Source organism: Macrobrachium rosenbergii, chromosome 3 (genome assembly GCF_040412425.1).
Source record: "Macrobrachium rosenbergii isolate ZJJX-2024 chromosome 3, ASM4041242v1, whole genome shotgun sequence".
Lineage (NCBI taxonomy): Eukaryota > Metazoa > Arthropoda > Malacostraca > Decapoda > Palaemonidae > Macrobrachium > Macrobrachium rosenbergii.
The window spans coordinates 84043549-84071066 of NC_089743.1; the positions used below are offsets into that span (position 1 = coordinate 84043549).

General features: G+C 35.3%; 1 protein-coding gene across 1 annotated transcript; it reads right to left on the reverse strand.

The window, feature by feature from the left end:
* Window positions 1–1140: 1140 nt before the first annotated feature.
* Window positions 1141–21593, reverse strand: LOC136826493 (ectonucleotide pyrophosphatase/phosphodiesterase family member 1-like). The gene is made up of 14 exons (XM_067083690.1): window positions 21420–21593; window positions 18796–18912; window positions 16386–16493; window positions 15414–15645; window positions 14308–14389; window positions 12944–13079; window positions 12601–12721; window positions 10488–10693; window positions 9646–10042; window positions 6735–6853; window positions 5853–5997; window positions 4707–4911; window positions 3496–3646; window positions 1141–2939 (listed from the first exon to the last, which is right to left on the reverse strand). Exons 1-14 carry the CDS (start codon window positions 21522–21524, stop codon window positions 2706–2708), a joined length of 2358 nt encoding a protein of 785 aa, XP_066939791.1. The 5' UTR covers window positions 21525–21593; the 3' UTR covers window positions 1141–2705.
* Window positions 21594–27518: the final 5925 nt, after the last annotated feature.

A 27518-nucleotide genomic window follows, 5' to 3' on the forward strand; every position in this document is an offset into this window, starting at 1 on the left:
ATTCTTCACACTGAGTAAGGAACTCTAAAGATTAAAATATGAACCCATTAAAGTTAAAAGAAAATGAAGAACGCAGCCGTTGTCAAGAGTAACTGAGAGTTATTGAAAGAATTCACTCAGAGCAGTAAAAGTAGTGTAAGTTTAGGGGAAATAATATTCCAAGGTACCTGATACTATTTGGACTGAAAGATGGGTGCTATCCAGGATATCAGAAACATATTCACGCTGGCAGAAAAGATCCGTCTGGATAATCTGAATTTAGTCATTCTATGTAATTCACGGAATGCCTAAAAAAACCTATTGTGGCCAAAACACAGTTTTAGAATAAAAGACAAGTAACATAGGTTACCAAAGAAACCAGTCCAAACTCATATAAAGAAAGTAACTAAATTTGCAGAAGAGTTCTACTTAAAATATCAGAAAAAAGTCCCTGCAAAAAGGAGAATGATAATTTAGGTCATCCAAGGCATATCATTCATGCTAATGGAAGAAGGCTAAACACAATACCAGAGGAAAATCCTTGAAACTAAGATAAGGCTGCTAATATAATTATGAAAGGAATTCACACAGAAGAAATACTCTTGATTAAGAAGACCCAAAATAAACTACCAGAATGAAGTCATCAGTTCTAATAAAGAGAAGCAAATAATTGGACTGTAACAGAGACATCCACACTAATTTAAGGAAAGTATTCTTAAGGAATTCATCCTGATGTGAGTATAAAATGCAGCATTACAAATCACTAGTAAAACCTATTTGTATGAAATTCTTGGGAATATATGGAAAATGAACATAGGAAAAACAAACTACAGCTTTGAAAGACGCCATATTCGATGTGTCCTGTTTACTTGTGGTTATTGAATGCATTTTGAACCCTGTATGCCCGTAAGAGGCTTACTGATATACATTGTATATCCATGGCTAGCTGAAAATATTTACTTAGAATTTGTACAAAGGAGAGAATGGACTTATATATGTATACATATAATATATGTACATATATATATACATATCTATATATTATTTATATATATATATATATATATATATATATATTATATATATAATATATACCTGTATATATAAATATTTATATATATATATATATATATATATATATATATATATATATATATATATATAAGCAAAATACTTTGAGAAAAGATAGCATAAAATGCAATACTAAATTTCAAACTAAATCTGAGGCAAAATTATATATACAATATAAAATGAAGCACATTCATATTAACAGAATTCTTATGTGAAATGTTCCTGATAAGACTTTATACTACTCGCAGGTATTTTTTCAGTCAATTAGTTAAGCTCAGCTACAGAATTAGATTAAATGCAAAAGATGATAGACGTCTATGCTGGAATGTATCCGCGGACATGGTTGAGCAACTTTCTAATATTAAGAAGTTGTGGAGTGTTAAAGTGGTCGCTGTTCACAAAATATCTGAATTCTTTTTCAGGTTCCAACATCCCAAAAGCATCACAAGAAGCTCAACTCTGCTTTTAGAGAACAAGGCTTATTGGAAATAGATTTTAATTCTGTCAATAATAATCTTATCTCTTGAATTAAATAAAGTATATACTGTACTATATATATATATATATATATATATATATATATATATATATATATATATATATATATATATATATATATATATATATATATACTAACAAGTAATGTGATTCATATCCAGCCAGGAACCTGCACTCTTTTGTCATCTCTGAAAATATTTATTGAAAAATAGTTAAGATTATTAACAGCTAAGTAAAATTTCTAAGCCATCAGCTTCATGAATCACAGTTATTCACAACACCCTGCATCAATTTATTCATTAAGTAATATCATAAAAGACTACACTACACATTTTTCTGTTTCATAACTGAATGACAATCTGTATTAGACTCTCTATCCTTTTGCTTCCTGTGCAATCACTCAGCCACTTGGCATCAAACTCAGGTCACTGTATCACAGTTCTTCATCTTTCAAAATTGGAAATCGGCGAACGAGAAAATGCAAGGCTGTAAGTCTGGGAGTTTTTCAGTCTTCCAGCGTGTTATCAGTCTTCAGTGTCAGACTGAACACTGTTTTCTTGTCTTCAGACATTACACGTGTATTGAGGACTGAAGCTCTCATGAAGAGAACACTTAATTAGCAATGTTAACATATAAACACTACAAACCCACGTCAACGCAGACACCACAGAAACAAATGCTGTAGTCAGTCATATTCTCATATTCTCCGCACTTTATATATATATATATATATATATATATATATATATATATATATATATATATATATATATATAGATATAAAAGGCGCTTTTATCAGCAATTAAAACTCCATCATCTAAATCATAGTCTGTATTTCTCTGATAAGCTTATATATTGTTTTATAAGAAGGCTTGTCGAAGCCTTTTTATAGCACATGTCTTTCAAGAGTGCACGATGACACATTTGCTTGTGGCGTTCACAAAATGCTTTACTCACTCAGTAACGTTTTTCATGTGAAATGCATCACTAAGATTGCCTTTCGGCATTCAGGGAAAGTCTGGTGGCATTTGGTCATCAAAAACCAAAATGAATTCTTTTGGTAAGAAAATCACCAATGCAAGTATAACGAGTACATTTAACTGTACATGCGTATGACCGGCTTCATATTATTGAAGATAACGCGTTATTTGTCGTCACTATAACGTTTCAACAACTTTTACACTTTCCGATTTCCCGGTACGATGACTGAACTTGTTTCCCGAAGAGTCCGAAGATGACTTCGAAAAAGGCCACAGCTTGATGGGCTGCATCGTTCTCAGCCTCAGGCTGTCCGTCACGTTCAGGTTCGTGCTCCTGAAGAAGCGTAGGCCAGTGAGCAGCTCGATGTCCTTGACGTTCGTCAGATGGTAGTGAAGATACTCAGAGTCAGTCTGGAGAAGCAATGAAAAATAATTCAGCAAAGAAATACACGAGGGGAGATAGGAGAAGAGAGTTGATATATACTACAAGTATCATGTGTAATTTTCTTGTTGAAGTTTCTGATGAAATTCAGAAATGCCTCTACCTGTTATCTAACATTAATTGTTTGTATGGTTAATCACTATAAACTGTCGTTGCAATGTCTATGGACATCAATGCTGGAAGACTGGATTTACCCATAAATATTATGGAAAAATATGAATATCACTTTTAAGAATAACTTTGTTTACTTTTCACAGGAATCATGGAAAAGATTCTGCCTCAATTTTCTGTTTACAATTTACATGGAAATTTCTGTAAATCAAACACTCAACAACTGCATCCAATATTTTCAGCTTGTCTTTCACTAAAACAATGACATAGACCTTTTATTAACTTAGTATGTTAAATGTCAATAATTCTCTGTCTTCATACGATAAGTCACTACAAATATGAAATTAGAATTTTCAAACAGACTGAATTAAAAAAGACATAACAAGACAAAGGAAAGTGAAATTATTTTCTTACCATCTGACAGTTATCTTCATAATCTGTATTGGGAAAGACAAAGGACAAAACATCTACTTTGTCTCCGGGACACTTGGCAACTGCTTCATTCTCACTGCAGGAACTTACGATGTAGAAGTAATTGCTTGGCACCAAAGGCTTGATTTTATTCCTTCGAAAAGAAATATGTATATATTATGTTCATATCTTAAACTACATACATACATTTTAATATATATATATATATATATATATATATATATATATATATATATATATATATATATATATACAGTAGTCCCGTTATCAGTGGGGTTCCATTCCAACAGTGTGACGATAAGCAAAAATCGCCGACAAAACCGGGTTGCTGATAACCGAGCAAGCCGATAAGCGACTGCCTGTATATATATTACAGTATATATATATATATATATATATATATATATATATATATATATATATATATATATATATATATATATATATATATATATATATATATATATATAATGTATATATATATATATATGTATATATTAGGTGAGTTGCACATTATACTTATAATAAACTCATTTATGTAACAAAAATCCAACAAAAATTAAAACCTGCATTAAGCATACAACATAATCTGGATATTTGAACATTCGGCTTGTGCCTGATGTGGCCCATTAGAATTGATGAAATTCACATGTAGCTTCAAGCTCGTGCATTATCACAGCAGAATACAGTGAATTAAGTGGTTCTGGTGTGATGCTGGTTTAGGAATGGTTATTGCAAGCGTCTTTCTGGTGTCTGGAGGTCGTTACAAAGCAGGCATTAGAAGAAAGCCAGGGGACCCATCCTGGATGGCCAGGGCCAGGATTGGAGTTTGAAATTATTTTTAAATGCGGAAAGGGTTTAGCAGGATAAATTAGAGTAAAGGGTGTATAATTCATTACTAATGTATTAAGTAGGAGGATGTGGGGCAGTAAACAGAAAAACTTGTTAGGAGATAGGGTTGCAGAGGAGCTGGTAAAAAAAGGGCCTTCCTAAGGAAAAATTGACGAATTGGAAACATACATGTAGAGCAAAAACACATATTTTGTGATAGAACCAGAAATTTGAGTAAATAGAATTAATAAGCGAAGATATTTCAGTGTCTGAGTAAAATAATTTCCCAAAAGTAATAACAGCTGCTAACAGTCTACGGGTCTCAGTAAACAAAACAAAGTGATGAATCAAAGTGAACTTACAATACACTACTGACTGAGTCTCGAATGCCATCCAGGTTGTAATCAAACACAGGACCATGGATCACATTGAGGTCCTGTCTCTGAGTGGCCCAAAGTTTGATGGCATTGATGATGGTATGGCGAGCTCCATTGTACCCTAACTTCACAGGCGCCATATTAGACAAAAGGTGGCCCTCGGCCTCGACCATTTCTCTGGTTTCGAGTTCTGGAAAATATGGAAAAATTAAAGGATTACTGACGTGTGGAAAGCTTGCAAATTCAGTTTCATGGTTTTTAAGCAAAGGGTTAAATTTGCATAAGGTAAACAAACACACACACATATATATATATATATATATATATATATATATATATATATATATATATATATATATATATATATATACATACATACATACATACATTATATATATATATATATATATATATATATATATATATATATATATATATATATATATATATATATATATATATATATGATATGTATATATATCAGCATATTATTCTGGAAGGACAGCAGCTCAGGTATTCATTATTAGGTACACTTTTTTTTTAAAGCTATCATTTTAAGACATTCTGCCCCATTTTCAAAACTGTTGAGGTAGAAATGATGTATGTTAAAAGAGAATCAGATATAAAAACATACAATGATAATACGAGACATGCTGATTAGTAGTTTTACATTAATCCTGATGAAAATATCTGTTAGCAATTAATGCAACACCTGCATAAATCAATTTTGAAACTGCCAGGACTTCGACCTTAAGAAGTGTATCAAAAACAACGATCCTTCATCTATTCATTACTGATATTTTTCAAATTCAGCTGAATAACTTTATTTTTCTGGTTCTTTCAAATGAGCAATGCATGGCAACAGATATTTACATCGAGAAATCTAAAGAAACAAAGGTATTACTGTACTGCATTAACAATAAATTTTTTTACATTTACCATTTTTACCCCAGGTTTTATCCCAGCTCTGGGTCGAAAACCCAATTATCTCTATAATTCCGCTTTTTCAAGGCATCTACTTCCCAACTACTCTAACCTTTTCCAGGAGAGGATAAAGGGACACATCTTTCATTACCGTGTGTCTGCTTCGTATTCTGGGACCTTAATGTAAATTTCCAACGACATAATTACCTTCAGGGAAGAGCTGTATCAAAGAGACGTTTTTACTCTGGTATAGTTCCGTGGTCAGCATTCTGTTGCACTGATCCTCCCGAGAGCGACTCAGGCGGGGATCAGCCCTCCAGCAAGGTGGGGGTCGCTCCGGTACGCGCACTTCCTGTCGGAGGAGAAAGAGATTTGAGTAAAATGTATAAAAACGCGGGGGGGGGGCGGGGGGCGGTGGCTGGGGTTAGGTCGACGAAACAGATTTGGTTTCATTCTTGAGACGTCGAAAACCTGCCTCTTGAATAAGAATCATTCTTACCTCTACACAGTAGAAAAGGTAATAAAGTAGATAATAAGGACTAAAAGGATAAAACCTTGGAAACCTGGAAAGGTGTAAAAAGCGCAATGACTGATGAAGTGATGGATTGCAGAACGCTTTACTGCGCAAGAGCAATGGACCTAAAAATAAGCTTATGGGAAAATTATTTACAACGATGAGATGCAAAAAGTGCTGAATGCATATAACGTAAATGACACTTATGAAAAAAATAAATTTTTATGATAAAAGCGATGTTTGTATAGAAGCATGAGGTAAAAGTAGGTATACTGCACAAGAAATTAAGTTTTAATCACTGTTCACCATTACCACAGAGTACTGAATGATGCCAATAACAGTGGGAAACACACGGTACCATAGTAATTGCCAACAATCAATCAATAAGTTTATCAAAGAACCAAACTAAATACTAATTGCAAATGCAACTTTAATTGTCTTTGTTCTCCACTTAAATTTTCAAAATATTTATTGATTCTCCTTGGGAAATATTCGAAGGGTGATTAGTTTTGACACACTTACAGATAATCGCATTTAAATGTAATGAAGTGGGATAGCAGAAAGAAATAGTTTACCTCAGGTCTGACTTCGATGCCCTCAGGAATGACGGGTTTGTCTCCTTCAGCGAGAGAAATTGTCTCATTGTCCGTGGTGAAGCTTACCCATAATCCTAAATTTACGGCTTCGTGGAGACCTTCAAAAGAATAAATAAATAAATGAAAGCTTGTCGTCAATTTTCTTCGGTTCAAATTCATGCGAAATTAGAAATAAAAAGGACTTGCATCCCAGCACACAAACACATACAAACACACACGCGCACACGCACATAAACACACATATATACATACATACACACATACACACAAGAACACAAATACACATATATTATATACATATATTAGGAAGCTGCTCTCTCTCTCTCTCTCTCTCTCTCTCTCTCTCTCTCTCTCTCTCTCTCTCTCTCTCTCTCTCTCTCTCTTATTCACTATCATAATTTCCGACTACAATAATCTTTCCCAATTTTGTTGCCTCGCATTCAAGCAGTTTGGCAGAAATGTTCTTTTCTTTGCTGTTTACCATCAAAGATCACCAATGGCCACAGTAAGCCTCTCCTATGCCCCGTTAACACATGGATATTCTGTTGCTGTTATTGTTTTCATATCAAAGGTGGAATCTGTCTTGAATTTTCATAACTGGTGCTTTCACATTCATTATCAGACAAATTTCTTGGGAACATTAAACATCATAACTTAAAAACACAAACCTACACTCAATCAAACTCGCTTTGAATGCCAGCTAAAGAGCAAAATCTGGTCGCAAAATGATCGACCACAAGAACATAGCACTTCCCGTACTTTCAAATCCAAGACAAATTCGTTACATTAAGTGAAAACAGGATAGGCTTTGGATGAGGCTTCTTGAATTTAAAGCAGTTTTATGGAGCTCTGATACGGAATCAATTTCATGCTCAAGTTCACAACTGTTTGATCAATTTCTAAGGTATAAAAAATAGAAACTGTCTGAGCGGTTTGTTTTAAGTTTTTTTTATGGCATGACTACTGGAATCAGCAAAATTAGTTCCTTATAATCCTGTCGTAGTTATGTGCAAATGAAGACTGTTATGATAAGACCTAGTTGTTTCCTGCAGTCTTTGGTTAATACTAGATTGGTTTTCTGTACAGGAAATTAGTTTAAAACTGATATCTTGGTCAGGAGGAACAGACACTGCAGGTTGAATACTAACTTCAGGGCCAAATAAAAGCTTTCTGTAGCATTTCATTTTGGAATAAGAGGGCTCTTTAATTGCACATGTCACTAAATGCACTTCACTACTGGGAGGACTGCAGAGAGGTAACAACATACTCGCCACATTATCCTAACGAAATTTGAAGTATGTATGTTCAAAGCCACTTCCAAGTTCAGTGATGTCCACACTGTCAGAACAGTACAAATTGAGGTATATAACAACTCTGAAATGTACTACACTATCTGCGCCGTTTGTCAGATAGGAATACACCATCATGTTTGGAGAGAGCAATGTTTTCACACCATGTTTTGAGAGCAATGTTTTCAAACTCTTAGTTTTTCAGTTCTACAAAATTACTCCCTAACAGACTGGCCTTGTGTCTACCTATGAACGACAACTGAATTGCTAAGGAACATTTGGATAATGGAAATTCTTTAAGTTCACAAACAACACTCATATCATACCTTGTAACTGGCATCATTCTAATGTTTTGGCGACCAGTATGAATATAATGAGTACAACTATAGTCACCTGAATCCAAGATAACATTCTGCCTCTACAGACAGGTTAAGCTACGCCCTCCCCAGCAGATGAAAATTAGCATACAATGAGGAGTATTAATACCACAGCTGATGACAAGCCACATCATCACAATCGCATGCCGCATATAGAAGAGAAATACCTCAGTTATACTGTACTGTGGGCTAGAACTTGAAATATATTATTTTGGATCTCTATTCGTTACAGAATAAAATGTGGCGAGGAATATGTCATAAAAAACATTTGTTTTTTCCTGAAGGAAATAATTGAGTGGCGCAATTTCTATAAGGTTTTGCTTATACTAGATCTAACATTATAATGTTAAACAGGTGATTTTGACTTGATAAAATTTAGGTTCACGCAAAGCACCGGGGACTTTCGGCCCTTTAACGATTAAGACCGTGAAAAGTAGGCGTTGTAGGGGCTGGACAGCAAAATACAGCAAAATAAAGAGAGCAAGACCGAAGAGACGAAACGGGAATGGAGGTAAAGTAAAAGGCTAAAAACAGGGTGCAGCCATGGTCCGATGGAGAGCTGTAAACATACTTTAGTAATGACTACAGTGCTCCACAAGAAGTGCACTGATGACTTACAAACACCCCGTACGTTGTAAAGCCAGTGAAAACATTTCTAAGCAGAATAAGATAAGTGTTTCTTTCAGAACAGAAATGGGGTTTAATCATAATGTGATGGTTGATAGCAAGCGCACAGATATTTGGGAATTCCGCTCAGCACTGTATTTGAATATTTCCTGCAATACCACCTATTTTTATTCCAAGACTTCAAATTTTAATTATCTTGTGACTACATTTCCAAAGAATTGTTTCTCTGAAGCCCACCACTATGGCTGTGAAATGTTTTCAGCGTAATACTTTCATATCTAGAGAGGATGCCAAAACACATTCACACACACACACACATATATACAGTATATATGACCGTGAAATATTTTCTGTTAAAACAGGATCGCATCAAATATAAGGAGCCCATAGCAACGCCAAAATGTGGAAAATAAAGGCTATATTTCAGAGATCAAACTGTCTCTCTCCTCAGGCAAATAGTGAGGAGAGAGACAGTTTGGTCTTTGAAATGTAAAATTATTTTCCACATTTTTATGTTTCAATGGGCTCCCTTATATTCAATATATATATAGTATATAGACAAAGTATAAGAGAGGCTAGTGCAGAAATATTACATACCTATGATGTAATTCGTGTGAGGAAGGACCTGCAGTTTACCAGTGATATCCCTCATAGATGTGTATCCAGGCGTGGCCCAAGGCGTGTGGTAATTAAGCAGCAACGACGTCCGAACTTTGATGTCTTCAGGACTGAGAGTTGTAGTCGTTGGAGCTGGTGTCGTGGTTGTAGTAGTTGTTGTAGTTGTGGTAGTGGTTGTGGTGGTGGTGGTGGTAGTGGTAGTAGACGTGGTTGCATTCGCGTTGGTAGTGTTACTGGCGTCCTCGTCGACTTCTACGTCAGTGTCGTTGCTGGTGCTGTTGTTGGGAATAGGCGCAGCACTCTCTGTGACTGGCTCCTCTGTCGTGGTATCTGGGGCAGGGGTCGTGGTAGTGGTGGTAGTTGTTGTTGGCGGTGGCTGTGAAGGACCAAAAGAGTGTATGAGAGAGTTATATCGACTCTGCCCATTACTACACATCATATTTAGCCTACCTTGTAATTAGATTAGGTACAAACTTGGAGTTCTAGTCTCGCTACTTTAAAATTGTATTGTGACAGCGAGCTGTACTCGATGCTGTATGAAGCCTCACGGTTTGGGTCAAGATTTTTATACACTCTTGGTTCATTATTATTATTATTACTACACATATTTGGCCTACCGCATACATTTGGCCTACTGCACATATACGACACACATTTGGCCTACTACACTTACTTAGCAGGCCACAGGGGGAAACTAGAATCTATTCTTATAAAAATCACAAAAATTGCCACATTTTTAGTATGGCATAACAGTCCTGAATCTGAAATGGTTCAATGATCTGTCCCTCGTCACATAATTTGTTGTAAAGACTTAATCTTACCTCTTCTACCTCAGGTGGATCTTCGGCATCACAAACACAAACCCGCTCTATATCAGACTCTGTCGGGACGCCATCTTTGAGCTCCTTAGGCGGCACTGGTCTCTTTGGCAACTGGTGCATCTCCTCCTCCAGCAAATTCTTCAAGCTGTCTAACGGCGCCGGTGGCGGAGGATGACGCAACAGGTGGTCTAAGCTTCCTTTGGTACCTGCGGACGGAGCGGTAATTCAGGCTACACAGGCGTAAGAACACTAAGCACAAAGCATACGGGAAAATGAGAGAACGTGATCATTCCAGGGTGAAGGAAAGATTCACAGCATGCTCTGTTCATCTTAGAAGTCAAACTGTTTACCTTATAATTAAAGTGGGTATAAACTTGGAATTCTAGTCTCACTACTTTAAATTTGTTGTGACAGCGAGCTGTACTCGATGCTGTATGAAGCCTTAGGGTTTTGCTCAAGATTTTTATCCACTCTTGGTTTGAAGCCTCAGGGTTTTGCTCAAGATTTTTATCCGCTCTTGGTTTATTATTATTATTATTATTATTATTATTATTATTCAGATGAACCCTATTCATATGGAACAAGCCCACAGAGGCCACTGACTTGAAATTCAAGCTGATTTATGCTGATATTGAGTTGCATGGAATCAGTATAAAAATATCATCTAAGTATATTAAAGATAAAGAATTCCATATCTAAAGTAATAATGATCAGTGGTTTTATTTTGATAAACACTGCTGTGGTTTCGGTCAGGAGAAGCCCAATTTCACTTTCTGCTCGGTACTGATTACATCAGCCTTATACCTGTCATATGGTAAAAAGACATGAAAAGAGTGGATCGAATATTGATCTCACAATCTGGGTAAGTGAAATCTGAGGAAATTTATCTCAGACTTTTCCTTGTTCCCCTTTTTCCCATAATAAATTCTATTTCCTCTTTCTTCGGTCTCTTTGCATTATAGGAATGGAATGGAACATCAAGTTTAGGCCAAAGGCCAAGCACTGGAAAGGAAATTGAGAGTAGGTAGCTTTGAAAGGTGTAACAGGAGGAAAACATCGCAATTGCACTATGAAATAATTGTTAGGAGAGGTTAGAAAGGAAGATGGAAGAAAGAGAATATGGACGGCGGTACAGTAATAGGAATGAAAGGGGTTGCAGCTAGGGGCCGAAGGGACGCTGCAAAGAAACTTTAGTAATGCCTACAGTGCACCCTGTGAGGTGCGCTGACGGCACTACCCCCTACGGGGTCTTTGCCTTATAGACCAAAACTCCGAGTAATAAGCTATCACTCTAACTGCTCTATGAACTTTGTTTTCTTAGAGAACTTTTGTGAAAATTTTCATTTAAGTTTGCTTACTTTTTTGAGACGGCAACGATTTTTTTTTTCATTCCTGGACATATATTATTACACCAGGACTCACCAATATTCCCTTTTTCCCTTACTAATGGACACCGTAATGAGCTCCTACTCTTATTTTTCTGCAACATTAACTCTTCCATTTCCACAGGTTTGAGCATCAGTGTAGTACTGGCTTAATCTAGAATAACATGCATTTAATCTATTCCTTATTTTACTTTGTAGTTAATTGCCTGTGTACGCGCCGAGGCATAGGAAATAATAAAGAAACTAAAAATTTTTTTTTTTCAAATTTCACATCGAAACATTGTAGTAAGATGTCAAGTATTGTCTTTCACCGTGTTTCTAAGTGGCTTAATGATTGTGCGATACATCTGGCTTAGCTAAGCAACCCCTCGTGCATTTTTGTCTTAGCGGATTATGTGGTGCTTTGAGCCTGAGAGACCTTATGCCTCCTCTAAACTACTGTATTCAACTCCCTAAATCGTTGATATTTTTCAGACGCTTATGCTTAGAATCCAACGCAAGAAACACTATTTTTTGTGTATCTCTGCAGTCCCCATGCTAGAGTGTTTAAGAGTATTTTCCTCTACTTTATATTCACTCAAAAAAGTAAATGGAAAATAATCTTAGAGCATTTATAAGAGTGGCAGGAAATATGCTAAAAAATAATTATGTCATCTGAAATTGAACTTGCTGCAAAATGCATTGAATATGCAAAATACAATCACAATGTACAGCCTTACAGTACTCACCACTGTTTGGCGCCGGAGTAATTCCCAGTAAGTGGCACATCAGGTTATACAGTTCGACGTTTCTAAAGCTGTGAGTATTGAAATTCGTCTTCAGGTCAGGCCCGATTCCTATGAAGACAGCCTAAAGGAAAAAATAGTCATAATTTTTGTCTAATTTTATGTAAGGTTACTTAGATGATTATAGACTGAGGAGAGAGATTGGTGTCTTTCCAAATTTGACTTCTTGGCATGAAAGATTACAGCTCGACATATACAGTTCATACAGGAATATCGAGAAGAGAGAGAGAGAGAGAGAGAGAGAGAGAGAGAGAGATAGTAGAGAGAGAGAGAGAGAGAGGCATACCTGCATTGCCGGATCAACATTATTGAATCCTTGCTCGCCATACTTGCAGTAATTTGAATGATTGGTAATAAGTCTTGTTCCCGTTTTTGTGTCCAAGATGATATCGTCTATTCGAGGACTCTGAGTGTAGTGGTATCTAGGGATGGAGAAAGAAATAATGTAAAAATATAATAATCACTATCACGTTTAAAGCTACACTACTGCTTATAACAGCAACGAAAACAAAAGTAGCAGCATTTAAAAATCATTTGCCGCAAAAGAAATATAAGTAGTGTTAAAAATTATTATTAATTTAATGAATTTATTTCGACTTTTAAGCCATTTCCCCAAGGAGGGAGTGTTTCTGGGAAAAAGCCAACACAATGGTCAATGACGCAAACACGCACACTCAAATTCTGTATCATGGATGAATATCCTGTGCGGAAAATTTCTACATCACCAACTTCATACACCTACACAGAAGTCTCATCAGCAAGACGTCGGGCCCCATCACGCACACTGAGCTGTTAACCTCTATCCTGCTAGCATTCTCGTGCTGCCTGAATATTACAGGCCTTCCTTTCCAGCGTCTCTTTTCAACCATCTATCCAGGCAGCACTTCCTATGTTTTCCTCTCGTCCTCCCGCCTAACAATTGTGAATTATAAATTCCATTTGCTTACATATTGTCCTCCATTCTTTCCACATGACCATACTGCCTCAAAACAATTTAGGAATTAGAGAAGAAGGGGCAAAGAATGCTTGGAGATCTACTGAAGTTGTGGATTAGAAGGAGAATCTAGGTAGAAAACAGCAGTACTAAATGGTATCGTTTTTGAGCCATTTCTTCATTTTACACGCGCAGAGTGCTTGCCAAATGATAAAACAAAGGGAAATGTGGAAGCTTTTGAGAACTCAGAGTAGTGTACAGTGTTTCGAGTTACAGAAGGAGAAAGGGTGAAAAATATAGTTACGAGGAATATGTGGTAAAAATGTAAATTTCATCGAGAAGGTGGATCATTATTTTTGGATACTTTGCTATGAAGAACGAATAGAAAAGGCTACTGAATTTGTTGTGTTGGGAGGAAGCGTGGAAAGAGTAGCATAGAAAACGTAGGGATGATGAAGTTACAGAGGCAGCAGACATTTTTCACACAGGAGGTCCTTTCCTGATCAGAAGTTAGAGGGTGAATATGATCGCAGCTGCTGTTTTGATTTTCTCTAAACTCACCAAGTTAAGGGAAACGGGATTTTGGTAAAAATAATAAAAGCGAAATAATTAATCATCTCTTGTTATAATATTAAATTGAAATAATATATCTCTTGTCATAATATTACAATCAATAAATGACCTTAACTGAGGAGTGAGATACAAAATACTCTTACCTTTTGGGAAGAAGGTCCTTGGAGAGAGCTCTGACGTGCGAACTCTTACATTGCATGGTCTGTAGAATCTCTTCTTTGGCAGCTGTTTTGACAGATAATTAGACATTTAAATAACAGACATTAATGTAAAAAATTATTTAAAAGGTTCAACATAAATATAAATTGATATATAACAAGAAATGAGTCTCATGAGTTCTTAAGGTTTACTCTGTTTTCAAAACATACTCTATCCACTGATACATAAGGGTAGCTGACATTTTGCAAATGTGAGTACAAATTAAGATTTCCTTTCAGTTGGTACGAATACTTTTTTTTATTACCCTTAATCTTTAGCGACTTCAAAAACGTAAAAAGTTAAAATTTCCTTTAGGTACTAATCTGTATAACTGAAAATTCATTTTTTGCAGAGGAAAATAATGACATCATAAACAAATCAATGTAAAGAACATGTATGAGGGATGACACTAAAGACAAGCTAATTTAATGGAAAGTCTGCTACCTGAATGTCTCCAAAGCTTATTCTGTCAAATGTGTTTAGACTTTGGCTACCGGTGAATATTCACCACAAACATATACTGTCTGTAGACAAAGTACCTTTCAGCCTCTGGCTCTCATAATGCATGTATATTTTTGAGTTTTCCACTGAAAATCTTGAAATCGAATGAGAAATAAATGACTTCTCGGGATCAGAGTGATGTCAAATGATGCTTCAAAGAAAACGTATTTGTATTTCAAAGACTGTAATAAAGTTCTTTAAACAATCGATCTGCCGATATTCATCTGTTTCAGGGGAAGGTTTCAAGCAATTATGGATGCGTCCATACTTCGGTAAAACACGTCATAAACACACGTCGGCACATCAAAAACAGGTTGAACAGAAGTCAACGACTTCTTGGTAGTTCTAACGAGAATTTCATTCGATTATCCAGCATCTGCCAAAGCGTAGTTGTACACTTGGGGTCGTTGACTTGTTTTCACCCATGTATACATACATACATACATACATATATATATGTGTGTCTGTGTGTTAGAAACACACGGTAAGTTCCCCGTCGTGTGTTTCTCACTCGTTTTACTGTGTTATAGGCGCTCCATATGTCTCTTACCTCCACCCGGATTTTTGGGTCTAATCCGGCCGACGGGACCTGTGACTAAGTGGGCCTTGGATTCGATGTCCCTCATGAGACTCTCGACGAAGAAGGAGGAGGAGCAGCTCATCTTCGCAGCCCCGTGGTCAGAAACGACCAGGAAATTGATGCAGTGGGCGATGTTTAAAGTGTAAAGACTGTCCATCAGTTCGTCTATTTTCTCGTCAACTTGGCTCAAGCCTTCCTCTGCCTACAGAGAGTTGGAATTTTTGTCATTTTTATCGTTGGTATCAACAAGAACATCATCAAAGACAACGTAGGATTCTTATGAGTAACCTGCGATTGTGTTTTTGCTCTTGTTATCATCATTAGTAATAAAAACATATTATAATTAGGTCAAGAAAACATTTAGGCACTAACAAAAATCATAATGCATTGTCAAAAGACTGGTAATAACGAGTTGATAAACAAAAGATGAAAAAATTTTGTAAGTAAAGCCAAGGGCATGAAGGAATCACCTAATATTTGATGACTTTTGGAGTTTATTCTGGGACCGTTTATTAAAATCCTTTTCCATATTCAATTTCTTTTAAGCTCCCACATACAAACTTTCTTATGTCAATGAGAAAAATTGGAACTTGATAGTGCAACTGTTTCTGAACCAACTCAACTAGCAAGGGAACATTTTAGGAGGGGAAACATCAACAGACTATAAAAAATTTCTTTATAACATTTTATTTACAATGAAGACATCAGTCTCTGAACTATTTGAAATTCTCATTGTACCCATAATGATATTAGCTTGTGTACTATCTATAACTCTTATAGGTTGCATAACGATTAAAATAGCATCTGAATTATGTGGAATGATGAATCGAGCTTAGAACTATTGGAAGTTCTCAATTATAGTGATAAAAAAAAAAACAATGATCAGTCTTCAAGTTTTCTTCTGAATTTTCTTTTTTTTGAGTAATGTGTCATTCTCCTTACCCCTTTGCTGAACACTCCGTACTCTGCTATGGAGTCCATCGTCTTCTCGTAGTAGACCATGATTAGATGTGGCATCTCATCACGAGGTAACGTCAACCAGTCAAGGATCTAGAAATATTACAGGCTGTATGAATACATACATACATACACATACATATAAACACACACACACACGTATATATATATGTATAACTGAATCACGAAAATGTGGAACGTGATGAATATATAAATAAAGACAAAATCCACGAAGGAAAGAAAAACAATGGAGTGCTGCAAGGCCTTTCGACTTATAGTCCTTCACTTAGCAGACGACTATAAGTCGAAAGGCCATGCAGCACTCTATTGTTTCTCTTTCATTCGTGGATTTTGTCTTATTTATATATGTAAATATATATATATATATATATATATATATATATATATATATATATATATATTTATATATATTTATTCATCCATATCCATATCAATGTTCCCGTGGCATATAAATATAACCGGCGCTCGCAGGAAAATGAAAGGAATGATCGTACACCCTGAGCTTTCGTCTTTATTTCAAGACCTGAACGCATTAACATCCATCATATTTTATATATGTATATATATAAATTATAATGGATGGTAAAAACACAAGCATAAAGGGTTTGAATACTATATTTTGCTGTAATTTAGATTTTAACAGTTTGAGTAAAACCTATTGCAAAATCTGATCAATGACGTATAACTGAAGTTTATAGGTTATAGATTTTATCATTCATACTTTTCTCTTTAATAACTGAAATTTACAAAACTGGCGCTTAATGCCTTGAATTTAAAAAATAAAAATCAAAGAAATTCCAGAGGATAATCTAAATGTTTGTATAAAATAAAAACTAATTACCTTGGATAAAATAAAAATTCTATTTTCGTTTTGACAATCTATTCTTAGTATGAACAAACAATCCTTTCATGTATTGAGTGAACTCAAGTCATTTACAGGACGACAATCTGTTCTTAAACTTTTACCTTGGAGAAGATATGCAAATAGAGACAAAGATGATGTTAAACACCTTGTGGAACAGAATGAAAATAAAAATCAGAAAATTAAAATTAAAGACAATCTATTCTTAAACTTTGCCTTGGAACGAGAATGAAAATAAAAATCAAAGACAATCTATTCTTAAACTTTGCCTTGGAACGAGAATGAAAATAAAAATCAAAGACAATCTATTCTTAAACTTTACCTTGGAACGAGAACAATCTAATAAAAATCAAAGACAATCTATTCTTAACTTTACCAATCTATTCTTAGAAACGAGAATGAAAATAAAAATCAAAGACAATCTATTCTTAAACTTTTACCTTTGGAACGAGAAATAAAAATAAAAAATCAAAGACAATGTTACCACTTGGGACAGAATGAAAATAAAAATCAAAGACAATCTATTCTTAAACTTTGCCTTGGAACGAGAATGAAAATAAAAATCAAAGACAATCTATTCTTAAACTTTACCTTGGAACGAGAATGAAAATAAAAATCAAAGACAATCTATTCTTAAACTTTGCCTTGGAACGAGAATGAAAATAAAAATCAAAGACAATCTATTCTTAAACTTTACCTTGGAACGAGAATGAAAATAAAAATCAAAATCTGACAAACTCCTTGGATTCTCTAAAAACTTTACCTTGGAACGAGAATGAAAATAAAAATCAAGAAAATAAAACTTTATCAAGACAATCTATTCTTAAACTTGGAACGAGAATGAAAATAAAAATCAAAGACAATCTATTCTTAAACTTTACCTTGGAACGAGAATGAAAATAAAAATCAAAGACAATCTATTCTTAAACTTTACCTTGGAACGAGAATGAAAATAAAAATCAAAGAAACAATTATTCTTAAACCCTTGAAACGAGAATGAAAAAAATAAAAATCAAAGACAAACTATTCTTAAACTTTACCAAACTGAAACTTTAGAGAGAGAGAGAGAGAGAGAGAGAGAGAGAAACATATCTTAAATCCATTTCCTAACATCCATGTTTATTGAAAATATACAAGCATCACAAAAAGGTGCGCAGGAACCTTCAAGAATAGATTGCAAACGGAATTATCTCAAGCAATTTCCTTCTTACTATCAAAAACGAACCTGAGAAACGTGGATATGCAACAAGGAGCATATAAAATAATTCCTCGCCTTCCACACCATCCCAGTTCCCAGGTGATTCCTAAATCTAGATAACATCTATAACGTAATCCCAAAACAAGAATATTGCCTGAAACCCTCAGAACTTAGCGCCTCAAGATTTAAATATCGATGCTACTCTATGACTATATAAAGGACATCTCTAGTTGTCGGCTACAGTATATATATCTGTAATATGAAAATGTTGTAGTTTTGATACAAATATCTGAAAATGGAAATGCATGACTTACCTGCCGAGTCCTCACTCCCATTGGCTGACCATGTTGGTAAGGGTACCAGTGCGTCGGATGCCTCTCAGAGATGAGGATGTCCGCCCCAACCCAGAAATAGACAGCCGATTTCTTACCCTGAGGAAAGATAGGTACGTGACATTCTAGAAGGCAGTTGGAGTCATCACTCTGAATTGTGTCAAATAAAAGCTATATAAAAAAGGTTAAATTTAAAGTTGTGATGATATCAATTGAGACCTCCTGAATTTATTATGAAATTCTAAGACAAACAAAGATTGCGTTAAGAAAAACGTTAAATTTACAGGTGTGATTGTGTCTACTTAGACCTATACTAAGGTTTGTCCTGAATTATTATATAAATTTAAGACAAGCCGCCTAAGAATTAAACGATAAAATTAGATAATAAATTCGGGAAAAATAATTTGTTCATATCAGCCATGCTATCATTTATAGTATGTCCCCAATCGTAACCGATTGTTTTTCACGTCACTCCGGACATATCTCTCGGAGCGGTCAGCGAGACTGGTCCATGACGTCACAGCAGCGGATCGGAGGCAAACTAACCTAGTAACTTACATAGAACCACCGCTGGGACGAAATTCACCGGGTTGCTCACCTTCAAAGTACTGTACCGCCAGAAAGGCCCACTTAAGGTAACCTTCAATAATTTCTGTGGCTTCTTAATCCCGTAGAGTTCTTTCTCATTTCCTCACAATCCATTTAGAAATCGGTCTAGAGAGGTGCCCCATGACAAGTTTTATTGAGTTTTTTGCTTTTTTAGATAATTTATTGAACTATTTTTAACATCTCTTAATTTTTTTATTTTAATATGATCTGATTCAAGTTGTTGGAGGAATTCAACAAGAATGAGTTCCTTATTAATTTTGCGGTCTGTCTCTAAAGAAAAGGAAAATTCTTATTAAATGTGATTCATGTTTTTTAAGCTTTTATTCATACTACAAACTGTCTATCAGTATATGAGGACGGATCATTTTCATTCTGTGATTGCATTTCTGACAAAGAATTAGCTAGGACAGCCTAAGTTTATTTAATTTATTAAGTCTTTGAGAAAGGAGAGTTGACAACACCTTTGAAATTTGTTTATACTCCTGGAATACTCCCTAATCTCTCCATTTCCAATTTCTTCCAGATTTACTAGTTAGACTTCTTTGCTAAATTCTATTAAGTTTTATCAGGCGAATCCTGGTAGACGCAGAAGCACTTATCAATTATTCTAAGGTATAATAAATTCAATATCAAACGATATTCATGGCTTAATATATATATATATATATATATATATTATATATATATATACACATATATATAGTATATATATACATATGAACAGAAGCAATTATCATTTATAAATCACCTAGGTGAAGTGATTCCTGCAAAATATGAAGAATCTGATATTAAATGTAATTGTGTCTTTATATACTTATATATATATATATATATATATATATATATATATATATATATATATATACATATATATATATATATATATATATATATATATATATATATATATATATATATATATATATATATATATATATATATATATATATATATATACTCTGGACACGTTTGTCTGTCAGAATACACACTTCGAGATTCGCCATTCTGCGAATCTCGGATTCAGAACGTTTTTTATTATATGTAAATATGACTCAGTCAGTTCGAAAACTCTATTCCAGAGTCCAAATGGAGTGTTTCCTAACAAATGGCCTTGGGGGCGAAACATTGCTCCACGCCAAGGGATCCGTACTTGGCAACTCAGGGAACAGAGACGACCCAGGATACCACGCCACTTCCTCAGCGTAGTCTGTACCCTTCTGGGGTGACGCCCTACGAATACAGACTTCTGTTTTCTCTGCAAGTCTTTAGGGATGAGTTTACCAGTTCCGTTTACTGCAGGGTTTACACAGTGGCTGGTAAGACGGTGTATTATAATCTAATAATGACCCAGCAAACGTGAGCCGAGCTTTGCATCACTCAGTCAGGGCAGCCAGTTTCGCTGTTTGTACTTACCATAAGCAGGTAGAGTGATAGTTACTGGCTTATGTCATAATAATATGTCTAGTCTGTGCATACATAACGTAAGTTTATATACAGTATATATATATATATATATATATATATATATATATATATATATATATATCAACGCACAATCACGTGTGGAACAGAAATAGAATTTCTGACTCACATCGGGATCGAACCTGTGTCTTTCAATTGAAAGGCAAGGGCGCTCCCACTAGGCCATATATGTATATGTATATATATACTTGTATATGTATGTATATATATATATATATATATGTATATATATATATATATATATATATATATATATATATATATGTTTAAAAACCATAGTAGATGCACGTGACTATCAGTAGTATGAACGTGACTCTATCCTGGGAAGGACAGGCAGAAGTTCAGTACTGAACTTCTGCATGCCATTTCCTGTGGGATCTGGCTTATATACAGTATATATATATATTTTTTCGAACAAATCCATCACCTCAAAATTCCTTAATTCCCACTGGGCACGTACCACCAATGCCTGCCAAACGTACCCACCAACTTAAAAAGAAAAACATGTTATTTACCTGCTTGGTGACAGTATTCCACACTGGCTCTCCCTTCCACCAGAAGGGACTTTTGTATCCAGGATTCTTTAGCGTGAACGTCTCATTTAGCTCTGGGTCGAACATGTAGTTGTCGATAATTCCATGCTTCTCCGGATACAGGCCCTGTGAGGAGTGGGGGAGGGATTTCCACAAGTCAGATTGAAGTAGCAAGTTTCAATCGAGAGCTTTGTTTGAAGAAGAAGAAGCTCCTTCATATCTCAAAGCTATTTCTGACTTCATTTGAGGATGTATATATGTATGTATGTGTGAAAATGAGACAAATATCAAAGAAACAAAAGGAATCGTCATATTTATGTTACTGACAAACTCTGCCCCACTATAAAGACTCTGCTTGATTGTATAATGAAAGAAATAAATTTCTTCAGTATTACGTCTATGTGAGTATGATATTAAGTTTACAAAGCTTTGCACATACTTACATAAATGCATACACACACATACATATATATATATGTGTGTGTGTGCGTGTGTGTATGTGTACAGGTTGTGTATGTATGTGTATATATTGTTCTATCGAGCGTTACTATTCATGTTTTTCATATATATATATATATAGTTTATATATATATATATATATATATATATATATATATATATATATATGAAATTTATCACACATTGATTTATATACATTCATGAAAGCTACAAAAACTGTCAATGGGTTGTAGGGGTACCGTGTCGAGAGGGATCGAGACCAGCAGTAAAGATCCATTTATCATTTAGGAAAATTCCCGCTCAGTGGTAATTCCCCATCAGGGGATATTCCTGAAGCAACGTGAATTAGATATGAGCTTGACATTTAGAAGCTTCATGAATATATACAGTATATATGTATATATATATATATATATATATATATATATATATATATATATATATATATATATATATATATATATATATATATATATATAATATATAATATGTTCATTTTGGGAGATCAATATCAAGGTTGTCCTTATAAGATCGTTGTGCTATAAGAGAAGTGTGTGTGTGACAGTAGTATTTTCCAGTTGCGACAGAAGTTGGGGTTGTGGAATTATTGGTTCATAGACAGACTCCTGACAGAATGTGACTTTTTAGACAGTTCCCATGTGAGATTACCAAGGACGAGTCCACCAGTACTTTCCTGCTGTGTTTTGCCAAGGAGTATGCAGTTACAATGATGTGCCAGAGCAAACACAACGACTTTGGAGTTAATCCTGCAGAACTCTGTCTACGGAATTTCGTCCGAAGACCAAATTCCGAGAAGATAATTATACAATAACGAGCATTTGCAGTGGAGGCATCTCCAACCAAGGTGCCAATGACTGGGAAAAATATTGACGCTAATGCCCCATAAAATATATTATGCCGACACAATTATGCCTAACAGCAACCATCAGTTGTGGGAGAAAAAAGCTATTCTGTTTGTAATTACATGTAAAGGCTCTAAGAACTCAACCCCAGTGACGAATAAAAATAGTGCAGAATTTAATTGAGCACAGTCCCATTCTGTTATGTTTATAATTTGTTTTAGTTTGTTGTTACTTATGTGGTGGCCGAGCCTCTATTTCAGAAAAAGATGGTCATTTTTAGAATCATATATGTTGCTTCAATCTTTAAGATGTGATGAAAGAATTTATGGAGTCAGATGGAACTATAGTCGAGAGACCTGAGGTTAAAAATACCTCCATCAGGTATCTTAAAATCATATAATTTGATCTAGATTGACAAAAGTGAGTTTGAATTAACGCGATAGAACTGCAGTTGTCTAGACGAGCTTCTTGGAGAGGATCCAGGTTTTAAATCACAGCTTTGAAATTCTGTTTTTATGGGAGAAAATTGAACTTGTGATTTTTACCATGATTTTCTAATCATTATGAACTTTTGAACTGGTGTGAGAGATTGAATATTTTTTTTATATTATTGTTTTGTCATGTTACGTTTGCTATATCTTTGGCTATGCATTTACACTGCATTTCGGAGTTTCATCATTTGATTTTTCCGATGTCACAGATGTCGGTGGACAGTAACTCGATTGAACAATATAGACTCGTTTTATTATGACTAATTATTGATTTGGGGAAATCGTTTAAATATAGTGAGATTTCTTTAATCAGAAGTGTTTTGGTACTAACTTCTGAATCATTTATTACAAGCATGTTTTATCACTTGTTATTATTTGAATAATAAATCCGTTTCAAAACGATTACGCTTTTTAAATGGTCCATTTAATTGATTTTGGTGAGAATGAGTATGAAGCGAAAACGATGAGAGAGAGAGGCGATACTAGAGAGAGAGAGAGGTGATACACGGTGAGAGAGAGTTCATCTAGGACAAACAGACGAGAAAATAGATGTGGGAGCGAACGTTGCTCCTCTCATGATTAAAGATCGTTGGACGTCCGTACACGGAAAAGCGGGTGTTAATTCGCCTCCTTAAGTATCATTTGTGTATTTGTCCTATTGCTCATGTTAGGGAACGTTGGAGGGGATAAACTCCGTTTTCTCCCAAAGACGCCGCAACCTTCTCATGGCTCTGAGATGCAGGCGCGACTTTGGAGTTAAGCATATCGGGTCGAAGACCGTCCAGGGCTATGACCACCAAAGGCGGCTCCAGCTGAAGGAAAATATGGTCAAGAAAATATAACACACAATATTGCCTAACAGCGCTCTAACTACAGGTAGTAATTACGAATAAAAATATGAGAATTTTTCATTCTGTTTATAATATGTTCTTGTCTGAATAAATCAGTTGAATGTATGTGCATTTTAGGAGTGGGATTAAAAACTCCATCATATTTCAAAATCATATAAAAAAACATGATGATAAAAAACATAACTAGATTTCACAGAGAGGTTACAAGGGTCTGACATTTCCAAAGTTGTTTTTTTCTGAATAAACTGCATCGACACTTGATTTATCCATCATTGACCAATCGATTAATGATTAATCGACACTATAATATACAAATTGTAAAGTTTTTCCCTCCACTAACTAAATAATACAAGCATCTGGTTGCAGAAAAAATAAAGAATCTGAGATGAAATCCAGACTTACCTAATTCACAAGAAGAGTTCATCTGGGACAAACAGACGCTGGGATTGCTCCTCCATTTGACGTCCGAAAAGTAAGGCGTTGAGGGCGCCTCCGTTTTCTCCCTGTCCGCCTTCTACCTCGGGATGCATAAGCTGAAGACGCACACGCTGAAGGTAGGAGTTGAAGAGAAAAATTGGTCAAGATATTTCGAAATATCCGTGAAAGCAACAGGTCTAGGTGCCAGCATGACTATCCGGTTGTTAACCAGGGGAATTATCTGCAATGTTACGTATTCCAGTATCTAAATATAAGGAAGTGGACGGAAAAGACCCGATAGTTTTTGCCAAGCTACAAAGTACTTGGGCACTTTCTGTCATTCAGAGCTAAGACAGTGAAAAGAGCGAGTAAAAGTGTTTCACGCAAAATAAAGGAATGAAATAAAGTTTGGAGATCAATTGAAAAGTTGGAAGAAAACCCATTGCTAGTAACTTTATAGATGATGGAAGAAAGGAAGAGGGGTTGGAGGCAATCAAAGGCCAAAGTTGCCGCTAAGGGCTATAACTATGGAATCTTAAGTGAGCAGGCTAACAGCTCTTTTCAATCTCTCAAAAAAATCTTCTGTCGATGTATTCTCCGGAAATAAATAGCAAAATTTCTTTTATCCAGGATCATAAATTACAATTTTCGTTAATCATAAAGAAAAGTAACCTACAGCCTACCAGTCGTGCAACTGGACCTTCGAAAGTTCAAGCGAAGATGCAATGCATTACTACCCGAATGCAATTCTCCCTCTATTTTAATAATTTACTTACCTTTTTATCTACTTGTTAATCTGTTAATTAATTTTTTCTTTTTTAGTGAGTGAGATCTCTTCTTTCTGTATTTCCCTTAACCTCCTCTAACTTCTTTCTAATGAACACCATATTCTTTGGAGCTTGAATTTTAAGTCAATGTCCCTTCTTAAGTTAAGCACATCTTGGTTTAACCAGACCACTGACCTGATTAACAGCTCTCCTAGGGCTGGCCCGAAGGATTAGACTTATTTTACGTGGCTAAGAACCAATTGGTTACCTAGCAACGGGACCTACAGCATCAGGAATCCGAACCACAATATATCGAGAAATGAATTTCTATCACCAGAAATAAAATTCCTCTAATTCTTCACTGGCTTTGTCGGAGACTCGAACGCTGGACCAACAGCGTGCTAATAAGAGAGCTCTACCCACCCTCCAATGAAGAACTAATATCTTTGTGGAAACTGTTCCATATGAATAGGTTCATCTTCTGAATAATAAAATAATAATAATAATAATAATAATAATAATAATAATAATAATCATTGACTACTGTTGCACTGATTACCAGATACCATATTAATTGTCTTCTCTTATAATATCATTTCACCGGAGTATTGCAGTCACAAGGGAGTAAGCCGCCCCACCAGTCAGCTTTAAAGCTTTCGAATGTCCTCACCCATTAGGCAATATTGCAAGGACAAATGTAACAGTGACTTTAACATCACTGACATCAAAATATTATGCAGAAGTTGCAGAGAAAGTGAACTGCAAAATCGTTGCTCATTAAGAAACAACGTCTGAACTTGAATCTGGAAGAGTCTAATTTCCCCTAAAATAAAAAATTCTACATTTGTCTGCAAATGTGGTAGATAATTGTTTCTACCTATTAGATATCATGATAATTACCTTTCGTTTTATGGGACGTTATATATAACTGTATGGGGTGTATGGTGTAGAAAGTATTAATAAAATAGTATAAGTATTAAATAAACGTTTCTTAACAGTTTTATCGAGATTTTCCCATTTTCATTCCAAATTCTTTACAACTGCTGACTATTTTCTATCATTTAAATTTTATTCACAATTTTGTTGAACCGGAGAGAGAGAGAGAGAGAGAGAGAGAGAGAGAGAGAGAGAGAGAGAGAGAGAGAGAGAGAGAGAGAGAGAGACCGTTATCTCAGGCGGTATCCACAACCGTTTGGTCGCCACTTCCAATATTTACTCAGTGGAAATAAAGAGTCTCTATTCGGGAACGGTCTCTCTCACACCTTCCTTCCATTTCCCGTCTTTCATATATTTTCCTTCTTTTCAAGCATCTGATCTATTGTCTCTTTAGAGGCAAGACACCACTTTTAATATTAATTAATGTAATTTCTCATCTGGCTGGATGATGCATGTGCAAGGAGAAAGGTGTCAGGTAGGGGAATATATATATATATATATATATATATATATATATATATATATATATATATGTGTGTGTGTGTGTGTGTGTGTGTGTGTGTGTGTGTATGTATGTATATGTATGTATGTATGTATGTATGTGTGTATGTATGTATATAGAAATATCGACACACAATCACACGTGGAACAGAAATAAATTTCTGACTCACATCACGATCGAACCCAGGTCTTTCAATTGAAAGACGAGGCCGCTGGCAACCAAGCCACGCAAGTCATAAATATAGTTGGAACCTGATTACCACTGTACCTCAGGCTTTACCTGGACAGGCTAACTGCTTGCATACCAGCGTATTTTCCCCAACTTCCTGACTCAGCAGTGACCCAACTGACAGCATTTCATTCGAACAGAAATAAATTTCTGACTCACATCAGGATCGAACCAGGTCTTTCAATTGAAAGACAAGACCGCTGCCAACCGTGTGTGTGTAAAACTCTCAATAACCAGTAGGTTTTATATGCAGATGCGCCACATGGACAATGAAACTTTGGGTATACTACAATCTAACAGCTTATTGGCGATGTGAAGGGCAAAGAAAACTTGAGAGAGAGACAGAGAGCTAGCTTATCCAACCAACGTGCAATACCGATGACGGACCGCAGACGAATGTATCATATTAATCGTTGCATTGATACCAGCTCGTGAAAACAAAAGTGACATGTTTCACAATACGGAAGCAAAGATATGATATATCTCCTGCTTTGATATTCAGATGTTTTCGTCATGCCACTTTATCGGAACAAAGACAACGAAAAGGTAGATCAATACGTCGTCTGG

What these genes read in the sequence shown, in the direction of transcription:
- LOC136826493 (XM_067083690.1), bottom strand. Translation starts at nt 21,524, where the DNA reads ATGTTCGACCCAGAGCTAAATGAGACGTTCACGCTAAAGAATCCTGGA. An exon ending in GGAATACTGTCACCAAGCAG is followed by an intron (nt 18,913 to 21,419) that starts GTAAATAACATG and finishes ATCTTTCCTCAG; the next exon opens with GGTAAGAAATCGGCTGTCTA. An exon ending in ACCCAAAAATCCGGGTGGAG is followed by an intron (nt 14,390 to 15,413) that starts GTAAGAGACATA and finishes CTGTCAAAACAG; the next exon opens with CTGCCAAAGAAGAGATTCTA.